The sequence below is a fragment of the Meles meles genome, chromosome 13 (assembly GCF_922984935.1).
Source record: "Meles meles chromosome 13, mMelMel3.1 paternal haplotype, whole genome shotgun sequence".
Lineage (NCBI taxonomy): Eukaryota > Metazoa > Chordata > Mammalia > Carnivora > Mustelidae > Meles > Meles meles.
This window is the reverse complement of record NC_060078.1, coordinates 16,564,861-16,577,436: the sequence shown is the minus strand read 5'-3', so window position 1 is coordinate 16,577,436 and position 12,576 is coordinate 16,564,861. Positions and strand designations below refer to the sequence as shown.

Sequence of the window (12,576 nt, the reverse complement as noted above, 5' to 3'; positions counted from 1 at the left end):
ATTTGGGTTCTTTCCAGCTTTCGTCTTGTGATTGAGTTCTAGCTTCAGAGCATTGTTGTCTGAAAATATGCAGGGAATGATCCTAATCTTTTGATACCGGTTGAGACCTGATTTGTGACCCAGGATGTGATCTATTCTGGAGAAGGTTCCATGTGCACTAGAGAAGAATGTGTATTCTGTTGCTTTGGGATGAAATGTTCTGAATATATCTGTGATGTCCATCTGGTCCAGTGTGTCATTTAAGGCCTTTATTTCCTTGTTGATCTTTTGCTTGGATGATCTGTCCATTTCAGTGAGGGGAGTGTTCAAGTCCCCTCCTATTATTGTATTATTATTGATGTGTTTCTTTGATTTTGTTATTAATTGGTTGATACAGTTGGTTGCTCCCACGTTAGGGGCATAGATCTTTAAAATTGTTAGATCTTCTTGTTGGACAGACCCTTTGAGTAGGATATAGTGTCCTTCCTCATCTCTTATTATAGTCTTTGGCTTAAAATCTAAATTATCTGATATAAGGATTGCCACCCCAGCTTTCTTCTGATGCCCATTAGCATGGTAAATTGTTTTCCACCCCCTCACTTTAAATCTGGAGGTGTCTTCGCGTCTAAAATGAGTTTCTTGTAGGCAACATACTGATGGGTTTTGTTTTTTTATCCATTCTGATACCCTGTGTCTTTTGATTGGGGCATTTAGCCCATTAACATTCAGGGTAACTATTGAGAGATATGAATTTAGTGCCATTATTAGCCTGTAAGGTGACTGTTACTGTATATTGTCTCTGTACCTTTCTGATCTACTACTTTTAGGCTCTCTCTTTGCTTAGAGGACCCCTTTCAAGATTTCCTGTAGAGCTGGTTTGGTGTTTGCAAATTCTTTCAGTTTTTGTTTGTCCTGGAAGCTTTTGATCTCTCCTTCTATTTTCAATGATAGCCTAGCAGGATAGAGTATTCTTGGCTGCATGTTTTTCTCGTTTAGTGCTCTGAATATGTCATGCCAGCTCTTTCTGGCCTGCCAGGTCTCTGTGGATAAGTCTGCCGCCAATCTAATATTTTTACCATTGTATGTTACAGACTTCTTTTCTCGGGCTGCTTTCAGGATTTTCTCTTTGTCACTAAGACTTGTAAATTTTACTATTAGGTGATGGGGTGTGGACCTATTCTTGTTGACTTTGAGGGGGGTTCTCTGCATATCCTGGATTTTAATGCTTGTTCCCTTTGCCATATTAGGGAAATTCTCTCCAATGATTCTCTCCAATAGACCTTCTGCTCCCCTCTCTGTTTCTTCTTCTTCTGGAATCCCAATTATTCTAATGTTGTTTCGTCTTATGGTGTCACTTATCTCTCGAATTCTCCCCTCATGGTCCAGTAGCTGTTTGTCCCTCTTTTGCTCGGCTTCCTTATTCTCTGTCATTTGGTCTTCTATATCACTAATTCTTTCTTCTGCCTCATTGATCCTAGCAGTGAGAGCCTCCATTTTTGATTGCACCTCATTAATAGCTTTTTTGATTTCAACTTGGTTAGACTTTAGTTCTTTAATTTCTCCAGAAAGGGCTTTAATATCTCCAGAGAGGGTTTCTCTAATATCTTCCATGCCTTTTTCGAGCCCGGCTAGAATGTTCAGAATCGTCATTCTAAACTCTTGATCTGACATATTACCAATGTCTGTGTTGATTAGGTCCCTAGCCTTTGGTACTGTCTCTTGTTCTTTTGTTTGTTGTGATTTTTTTCCGCCTTGTCATTTTGTCCAGATAAGAGGATATGAAGGAGCAAATAAACTACTAAAAGGGTGGCAAAGACCCCGGAAAAATGCGCTGTAACCAAATCAGAAGAGACCCCAAATTGTGGGGGGGGAAAGGGGATAAAAAACAGGTTCTTTCAGAAAGTGGTTGATTTTCTGTTTCTAGAGTTGCTGTTCTTCTTCTCTTTGCCCTCCCGTTGGATTTGTAGGTGTTTGTAATGTTTAGATAAGCTATCGAGCTGATCTCCTGTTACCTGATGTAGTCTCAGGCTGCTACTTCTCCGCCATCTTGACTCCTCCCAAAATTCTGACCCTCTTATGTGCCATGGTGAGTGCTGTGAAGTGTGTAAACCTGGCGATTCACAGACCTGTACCCCTGGGGATAAAAATACATTATATGTTTATAAAAAAATAAAAAAATAATAATGATAAAAATTAAAAAAAAATTCTGACCCTCTTAAGTAAATGTGTTTTATTTTCAAAATTTGTTTTGAGGATATCAATAGAGAAAGGAACACTCCGATTTCAAATAAAAGCTTCTCTAGCTAATCCCTTTATTTACATAATTTTAGGGATGGACTTCTCTGTGGGCACATATCATGGGTTCCCGCAGGAGAAAGTGATAACACAATCACTACAGTGCTACATTGTAATGCACTTTTCTTATCTACACATTTAAATTTATATCCTTTCTAGAGTTATGGTAAAATTAACCTTTTAACCTTAATGATTATGGTTTGGAAGAAAGATATTTAATGAACACAGACCCCAGGTTGATGTATTAAATTGAAATAATTACCAGCAGTTTGTGTAAAACAGACGGCAAAGATATAATTTGATAGTTTCATCATGGAAAACCACCTCCCCCACCACCACCAAAATGTGGTTAGGGGAGAAGAGAGCTAATGTTCTACTGCGCATTGCTAATATGTTTGTAGACAAAGTTCAAAGAATGTTATTGGTGTTCTTGTGCCTTTTCCCCCTTCTCTGAATCAACTTTATCAGTAGTAGCAGAGAAAACCTATACAATTGTAGGTAAATATCTCATTATTATGAATATTTAGATTTCTTCAGCTATCATGAATACAGATAAACTCATACTTTCTAGATTTTAGTAGTTATTTGCACTTACTTGGAATTCCTTGTAAATCTATGAGTTGAAAATCCCTTGAGAAAGCTTCTGCCATGTTTTATTCCAATATTTTCACATTTTAGCTGAAATAGACTTCAGAATTTTTATGTATCATATGCTTTTTAAACAACTACATTTTACCTTATTTATAATAATAGCATCTAGGATGACTCCCAAATGCATTTTTTGAAGCAATATACACACAACTTCTTTTCAGAATCTTCTTTGTAACATTATTTACTTCTAAGTGCAACCAATCTGAGCTAAAAATGCATTTTATTGGAAATTTTTATTGGAAAATCTGGGCAAACCTTATATTCATGGGTATAATTTGATCAACAGGGAAGAAGAAGTTTTCCTCGACCCTCTTAAGGTCCCTGGTTAGGTCTGAAAATTAGAGTGACAAAAAGACAGATTGAGAGGAGAAAGCATACAAATTTATATAAGTTCTACATGATGTTTTAGCCCCCATAAGGAAATGAAGACCCAAAGAATTGGCAAAACCCACTTGCTTTCAAAGTAGGTGACAGGGAGACAAGCAGGTGTTGGGAGGCAAAAAGGAGGTGTGAATTATTTTAATAAGGTCTGCTTATATAGAATTCTCTCCATCTCAACCTCTTGTGCTTGTTGATAATAAAAATGATACCTTCCTTCTGATACAGGGAGTCATCTTCCACATGGGAATTTAATATTTTAATACTTAATATTAAAATATAAAATTAATATATGTATTAATATATTAATTAATAATTAATATGAAAACATTTAATGTGAGCATTTTCCTATATTTGCTGTTTTCCAGTGCCTTTCACTCAAAAGAGTCAACATAGCAAAGTGGCATATTTTGGGATGATGTTCTCTGAACTCCTTCAACACGCAGTGGTAGCAACAGCCTTTAGGAAGTTGGCTGTAAGAGGAAGCCAAACAGCAGGGACTTAACCACAGGGTTTGTTTGTCTCATATAAAGAAATGTAGTGGTGGACAGAAAAGTGCTCCTGCAGGGCTCCCGCTGTCTCCTACCGGCTCTGCCATTTATCGTGTGTTTGCTTTAATCTCCATTCTCTTTACCTAACGGGTTTATGATGACTAATGCAATTCTAGGCATCTGCTCCGCTTTGCAAAGAGCGGAGGGTAAGGATGAATGCCGGACACATCGGCCCCCTTTACTACCTGAACTAGAGCTCTTTTAGAGACCACACCTGGCGTTTATCCACACGGGCTGAAAGATGACTAGTAAGTAGGGCTTTGTGGGTTGCAGTTGTTGATAAAACAGTAGCACAGCAAAAATAAACACATATGCAAGTCACAGTGAAAGATCTAAATATGCAAATAGAAGTCAGGATTTTTCTCTTGTTTTTGTTTGTTTGTTTTGTTTGTTTGTTTTTAACAAGTTTATCAGTTGTTATTTCCCAATGGGGAACCATTCCTATTCAAAATACAAAGTTGTTCTGTAATGTGGATATTTCTGACCAGATGTCCATGAGTTCTGCAACATTGTTTTTGCTCTTGATATAATTTGTTCTTGATATGATTTTGTTCTTGATATAATTTGATTATATCACGATTTCTGCTCTCCATAAAATTTTCCAGAATTCCTAGCTTGAGTTCCTTGATGATGGCGTTCACAGTGAATACTGGTGAACTTACAATTTCAGATCAGCAGGAGGCTTAGCATCTATGCGTGGGCCTTGAACTAAGTCATTCCCCAAATGTCTTTTATTTCATTTTTAAAGATTTTTATTTACTTAGTTAATGGACAGAGAGAGAGAAAACACAAACAGGCAGAGAGGCAGACAGAGGGAGAGGAAGAAGCAGACTCCTCACTGAGCAGGGACACCCCCCCTGCCCTGGGCTTGATCCCAAGATGCGGAGACACATGATCTGAGTCGAAGGCAGAAGCTTAATGACTGAGCCACCCAGGCACCCACATGAATGTCTTTTAAAAGTGACAATATAAAAAAACATTTAGAATCCAGAAGCTGAACATTAGTAACTGTGTGTCAAGTTATAGGAAACACTAGCAAAAGGAAAAATATATATATATGAGAAGAACTGTGTGTGAAATCCAAATAATTGAATTTCAAGATAGCTTGTTTAATAAAATTTTAGAACGGAGTAATGATGCATCTATGTATCTATCTATCTATCTCTCAATCTATCCTGGTAGTTTTGAAAAAAAAAATTGACCATGTAATTTTAAAATTTTAAAAGAGAATGAGCTACTTGTTCATTCTCTTTGAAAGGCATAGATCTCATATTTCTCATTTGTTGGGAATAAAATACTGGTATTTTAGTGTTTTCCGAAGTAAATCTTCCAGAAGTTTGATTTTTGTTTTTAGTTTTGAGATGATCTATGATGTTCTACTAGTTTCTATTAGGTTCATATTATATGTAATATAATAAATTATATTTATATTACAATATAGATATTTATAAAGTATATAGTCTCCTCACACTGAGCCTAGATATGCATGGAGTTAAAATCTTTTTTTTTTAATCTCCTTTTTTTTAATATCTAGTCTGATCTTTATGAGTTCAGTCTGCTGCTTAGATAGTAACGTGTCCCTGGGCTGGGTCAGGTCACACTTAACTTGCTGAAACAACATCCTAGCCTCTTCTCTTTTAACCACTCTTTTCAAGGTAAACATGCACTCACCAGTGAAGCTGCTCTTCCCCTCTTGCCTGCCCTTATCCTAAAATCATACAGGTCCCTGGTGTGCTTACTACTTCTTGATGCTTGAGGAGGACATGCAGCTCCAATGCTCTCCCTCCATCAGTCTCTGTTTCCATGATGTGTCTGGTTTGGCCCCTCTGTGCTGGCTTTTTAATTCTCTCCAGTCCCCTAGTGACTCCTTTGAGTATCTGGTGCATACATTGCTGTCTAGTGCTGATGTCCACTTGACTGTGACCATCAGGGTCCTTTGCTCACAAAGTGATCTCTCAGCCCCTGGAATTCCTGAGCCACACACAAAGAAACAGCTTCTCTCTTTGGCCCCTTGTCTCTGCCACTGCTACGTATTCCCTGCCATGTCCTATAAGATGTGACTGCCGTGGAAATTCTCTGGAGGCTTCTATGCTTCACAAGGGTCAGCCACTGTTTCACCAAAAGTTCTCTCACTTTCTCAAGACCTATCACCACTTTCCCCAAATGCTTCCCCAATGCTTCCTGTCTGTAGATGTGACCCAGAATAGTAGGGGAGAGGGGATGAAGAGGAAGACCATTGCATCCCATCTCCTTGTCTTCTCTCTGCCTCCCCTTCTCCTCCCCATAATCCAGAGTAGGAAGACATCCCCTCTTTCTGCTTTTCTGGAAGATATTTTATATTCTTTCATTCTCAGAAGGGGAAGAAGCCTCCCATGCCAACCTCCCTGGTAGTAGGAAGGGCACCCTGTCCATGTCATCAAAGAAACTCTATGATCTGGGTCAGGCTGGCTTGGCTCTTGGTGTTGTAGCCATAGGATGATTTTTAGCTATGGATAAAAATGTTTTGGATTAATTTGACCAAAAAGAAAGCAGATTACAGAGTATATGTATTTTCTTTATCCTATTGGATGGAAACAAAAATGGTCAGATCCTAAACAACACAACTTCATTGTTCCAGACTCCAAACTCTCCAGTTTTATTGAAAAGAATTAAACATGCTAATAAACATTAGTTTCATACATGTTTATAGAAAACTTTTAAAGGTCTTTGAGTATATATATGTCTATGGATACATTTCCACAATGACCAAATAAAAGAGAGTACATCATTCCATCCTTTTTTTCCCAATTATATAGCTTATAATTCACATTTTTCTATTTGCTTTTGAGGAGATAGTTTCATTTAGATCTATATCAATGGAAAGTCATCATAATTCTATCTTCAGTAACTAGATAATGAATACATTTTGAATACCCTAAATATCTTCTACTTAAACTAGGGGTTTTTTAAAAAAAGATTTTATTTGTTTGTTTGACAGAGAGAGAGAGATCACAAGTAGACAAAGAAGCAGGCAGAGAGGGGGGGAAGCAGGCTCCCTGCTGAGCAGAGAGCCCACTGCAGGGCTCGATCCCAGGACCCTGAGATCATAACCTGAGCCGAAGGCAGAGGCTTAACCCACTGAGCCACCCAGGTGCCCTTTAAACCAGGTTTTTAATAATTTAAGAAATTAACTTGATAGATTCAATGAAGTCCAGAATATAAAGTTAAGGAAGATTATAAAATATTTTTAAAGTTCTCAGGGATTAAAAAAAATGGTTTGTGTAGATGAATGTACACATGCTTGTGTTTTTTTTTTTTACTTTGACTTTACATCTCTCATTTTTTATACTATATCAAACCAATGGTATCATATTAATGTCTTTATTTCAAGGCCATAGTAGTTTATGAAAATAAATGTGTATTCAAATGGTCTGCTAAAAAAGAAACATCTGCTTGCATTGTTGAGAATTTAATACATTTTGTGAGGATTTATCCATGACTTAAAATAAGATAAAATCTATGGCATGTTATAATTAAAATAAGTAATAACCCCAAAAATGATAAATTATGGAATATAGTACTGCAAGTACTTCCAGCTCCTAGAATTGTAATTTGATACAGCATTTGAGAAAATAGGCAGTAAGACAAATTCCCTTAATGGGAAAAAGGTAGCTTTGCACTAATCAGGTTTATTAGTTTGATAACTTATCTTTTTTATTTAATTGGCATCATGTAAATTGATTTTTTAAAATTAATTGTGAACATTTGTTGGCTGACATACTGTTCTTTTTATCTAATTCACTTAAAATGACCTGATCTGATATCTTACGTATTCAACATTAACCAGCTGAAAATCTGTCCTTGATAAGATACATAAACATCTTAGAGGGCACAGATCCGTATTGAAGTGTTGTCACCATCTTTGCGAACCTATCAAAAAAAAGTTACATGATTGTGCTTTACAACTAACTAATCTGCCACTCTTTCAATAGATTGAAATGAATAGAGTCAATAGTTCTACTGTGTAGCCTGGGCATTTGTGATGAATAGCCAAGTGATTCCGATGCAAAAGGTCTTTAGACTACTTTTCAAGAAATATGTAGGCTGGAAATTATTCCGTGTGTTCTTAGTTCTTAATACTTGGGTCAAAAGAGACATGAATATTCCTCATGCATATACGATTACTAAGATGTGGAGAAATACATCTATACATGAATTTTAGCCCCCATTAGCACAAAAACAGTGGACTTGTTGTTGAGCTTTTCAGATTTCTTGGTGATCCAGCTCTCCTGCGTTACTCAGCGACAGTCCATAGTCTTTGACTAAAGACCAATACAGTCTGAAAACATCACACACTATAGGGTCAAGAATGGGATTTGTAAAGAATAGGATGAAAACCCATCCAGGAGATTGACAGGGAAATAAGAACAGGTGGGTGGGCATAAAGAGGGTGAGACAATCTGAAGGAAGTCAACACACTCTAGTGTGGCTACTCTTAGATTTTCACCCTGGCTGTCAATTTTAATGTCTTGTTCACCCGCAGGCAAATTGAGAACTAGTGGTCCTGTAAAGACATCATTTTCCTGGTTTTAACTCATATAACTTGTAGAGAAATAGCATTTGTTCAACTATGTTTTTCTTGTTGTTGTAAAAGCAATGTAGCCTTGTTGGAAAAAATGTGGAAAATACATAAAACATACAAAATATATTTTATATGAAATATATAAAAATATATTTTTATAAAATATGCCCTGCACTAGCATAGAGCTGGGTGTGCAACAGGTGCAGCTTCTCAGGCTTTGATTAGAAAGAGCAGTTTCCAGCTCGACTCACATCTGAAGATGTTCCTTGATTGTGCAAGAAGCTTAGTGGAACTACATAATAGACTCTTGTTGCAGCAGGCCAACGGTTGGCCTTTGAACCTGGTAGCACATAGGTGTACCTGCTTACCACTTCCTCGGGCTCTGTGATCATAAGATAATAACTTAACCAGTGATATATAGGGCTCAAATTCTTGGTGTAGAAGTGAAGCCAGAAAATGATGAATGTAGGTATTTTCTGACAGCATTGACTCACCTGAGAATACCCATTTGATGCACTCTGCTCTTTGATAAGGTTCCATTTTTATTTTTAAACAGTGTGAAATGTAAGCGCTATAAACTACAAAAATGTTACATTTCAGAGAAAAAGAGATACATGTGTATATAAACAAAAACTTGCCACCCATAAAATGTGAACAAGATAAAGGTAAAATCACTTTCTCAAAGTAAGCCTCCAGGAAATACTTGTCATTTTCAAGAAGATTTTTGCCCTGTAATATCATCATTTGCTTTCTCCACCTGTTTTGTTTTCTGTGTGTGTGTGTGTGTGTGTGTGTGAGTGTGTGTTGTGTGTGTGTTTTGAGCTGAGTATTGCAAACTTCCTTTTTTTTTTTTTTTTCTTTTTTGGAAAGCTAAGGAGTGAGGATACCAATGAGATGATTTGGGTTTTAGTTGGAGTGAGGCAAGGTCTCACTCTATTTCAGGTAGATAAACACCAAGATGACCGATGAGCTGACATCAACATCGAAATAACTCCTCTCACATTTAGTCCTTTTTTTTTTTTCCTTTAAGACCTCGACTGCTACCGTGAATGTGGTGGTGACTGATGTCAATGACAATGCGCCGGTGTTCGATCCCTATCTGCCTAGAAATCTGTCTGTTGTGGAGGAAGAAGCCAACGCCTTTGTGGGTCAAGTACGGGTAAGTGGAATATACGTGTGTATATATATACATACATATATATGAAATGTGTTTTTTAGTTGAGTACATTTCTCACATTTTAATTTTGAAAGGAGATTCAGCAGATGCAATGTGCAGTGGGTCATCAGAATTGTTGAAGGGAATCGGTGAGTGAGATCACTTGGGTATAAGGCAAAACAGCAGTAAAGTGCATTCATTCTCAGTCACAGTGCTGGATTCTCTTCAAGGTTGTTTTCTTGTTTTTCAAAAATAAATCTCCTCGTGTCCATTTGACTTCACTTACTAATCGTGTCGATTTACATTTTGTGACCCTTGGGTGATTGAAACACTGATTCATTGGGAAGTATTCTTCTCTTATTTAGGATAAATTTTTATTTTCTGGAGTTATAACAAGGTATCTGTAGAGAAATATGTAATTAGGTATACTATTTAGTGAGAATTTGTAAGTGCATACCTCAGAATATGGATGTTTAGAGGCAAACTCATCTGGTTGTATGAACATCCGTTTAACATTGCTTTGCACCCGCATTTCACACACGCACGTCTTGTCTAACACTGATTCCAACACTGGATCTATCAGCACCCCTTGTGCTTGTGCACCTCTTGCTCTAACACCTCTTGCCTAACCTGATTCTAACACTGGATGTATCCACTGTAGCTCCTTTGAAGAATAATCCCATTTTTCTTGTAGAAGCAGTATTTCCTCAGTTGGGCCATACTTGGTCTTGAACATGGTTGATGGTTTAGAAGCCATAAGCTGAGAGCAAATTTTGAGGAAGGCACACATATTTCACAGGATCTACCTGAGAGGAGACAGCTGTGTGAGCCACAGGCAAAGAAAGAACCCTTGTCTCACAAGGACTGGGTCACCCAGATGTGAGTCCAGACTTCAGGATCCCACCTCTTCCCTGTTAAAGCCTTGAGTCTTTTTTTTTTTTTAAGATTTTTTCATTTATTTATTTGACAGGCAGATCACAAGCAGGCAGAGAAGCAGGCAGAGAGAGGAGGAAGCAGGCTCCCGGCCGAGCAGAGAGCCCGATGCGGGGCTCGATCCCAGGACCCTGGGATCATGACCTGAGCCAAAGGCAGAGGCTTTAACCCACTGAGCCACCCAGGTGCCCCTGAAGCCTTGAGTCTTGAATAGGAATTTTGCTGGTGCCTTGAAGCAAGTCTTCTCTACAAGCCAACTGCTCTTCCAGTCAGACAAAATCTGGTGTTCAGTCCAGTTTCCTCTGTGGCTGCAGACAAAAAGAGCTTCTCTAAATGTTGTTAAAGGCAGAGACCTTCTGCCTTTCATACCATGCCCTGAGATTTTGACTGGGCAGTGTGAGCTCGTCAGTTTTTTTCCTCAGCTCTGACTATACTTGACAACAACTCCATAGTCATTCTCATCATCGCTGTCACTCTTCCTCTCAAATCCTGGAGAGATTGCATAAGGCATACATGCCCTCATGCCTTGATGCAGCCCCAGCTCACCACAGGGGAGAGTACTAGTCCTTGTGCTCCTGTAACAAACCACGGGGTCTTGATGCCATGTAGCCAGCAAGCCATCCAGCTCCAGAAGCCTGTGTACTAATACTTTCTGTGTCATAGTGTTTACCATGGAGTCTACAAGAAAAGACCTGTAGACCAAAGATTGAGGGGGAAATCATTTTTGAGAAGTTCAAGTGATACTCACAGGCAAGTAGGAAGCAATGCAGGAAAATGACAGCTGCTAATAAAGGGGCAGCTACTATACCAGTCATTAGGAAGACTGGAGCTCAATTCCAAGGGCAAATCTAGGAAATTCTCCAAACATATGTCCCAGAATTATTGATTCTGAGATGTGATGGGACTGGCAAATTCATGCACGAAATCCTGAGAGTTCTTGGTCACTGATGCTATGGAGGAGGGCATTTTTGGTACTTCCTGCCTCCAGGGCAAGCATGCAGCCAGCTCTCTGCCATTTGGATACAAGGGCATTGGGTCAGACTGCAGACACCAACAGACAGAAGTCGGCCAGAAAGTATACATGCTCCAAGGGCCACACATGGGGCACTGAAAGTCTATTACACCAGGCAGACAAGGTGGTAAAATGAGTTGCATGTGCAGAAAACACAGAAAAGGGGGTGGTGATGAATTTGGCTCATGAAAGATGAACATTGACGAGAAGAAAATTGGGAGAAGTTGGAAGCGGTCTAACATGATTGCATGAATAAAAACACAGACACAGAGCATAGGACATGTCATATTACATGTGCTAAGTTGTGAACATTTCTCTGTGTATATTGGCAAAAATGCTGGCAGGGGGACCCCTGGAGGGTTTGAGGTATAGCATCACTAGATTTCTGTTATAAAGATTAGTCCTGAGTAGACTGTAATGGGAGATTCTACATCCAGAAAGCTGGATCAGAAGGTAATTATAATAGCCCAGACATAGAGACCTGAGCTATTACAATTGTCTAATCATAATGATGTTAAATATTGGGGTGCCTGGGTGGCTCAGTTGATTAAGCATCTGCTTTCACTCAGGTCATGATCTCAGGGTCTTGAGGTTCAGCCCTGTGTTGGGTTCCCTGCTCAGTGGGAAGCCTGCTTCTCCCTCTGCCTCTGCCCTTCCCTACATTTGTGCTCTCTCTCAAATAAATAAAAAACCTTAAAAAAATACCATTACAGTTGCCATTCTAGTTGCCACATTGATGAAAACTGAAAAATATATTTAGTCAGAACTACCAACTATTCAGATAAAATAAACAGGTATTGAAATCATTTAGGAAAATTATATTTTCCATTTCTCTTAATTTATTTAGCATTGGAGAGATAAAACCCATATGGAATATATAATTAATAATATGTAAGTAGACATTAACATAATGATAATTATTGGTAATTTTTATTTTTCCTTTCTCATTATGGTTACTTTTCCTAGTCGTTGTTTGTCTTTGAAGGACTTACAGCATTAAGTTGGTGTCTCATCTCCTAATTCTCAAATTAGATGAGAAATGGCCTCTGTAGTTTATTTC

General features: G+C 38.3%; 1 protein-coding gene across 1 annotated transcript in view; it reads left to right on the top strand.

Annotated features, from left to right (window-relative positions):
* Positions 1-12,576, top strand: part of PCDH15 (protocadherin related 15) — a 567,896-nt gene that overhangs the window by 283,445 nt on the left and 271,875 nt on the right. Inside the window, exon 15 of the mRNA XM_046026577.1 lies at positions 9,446-9,574. Within this exon, the coding sequence (XP_045882533.1) occupies positions 9,446-9,574 (129 nt within the window). The remainder of the gene's footprint in view (positions 1-9,445; positions 9,575-12,576) is intronic.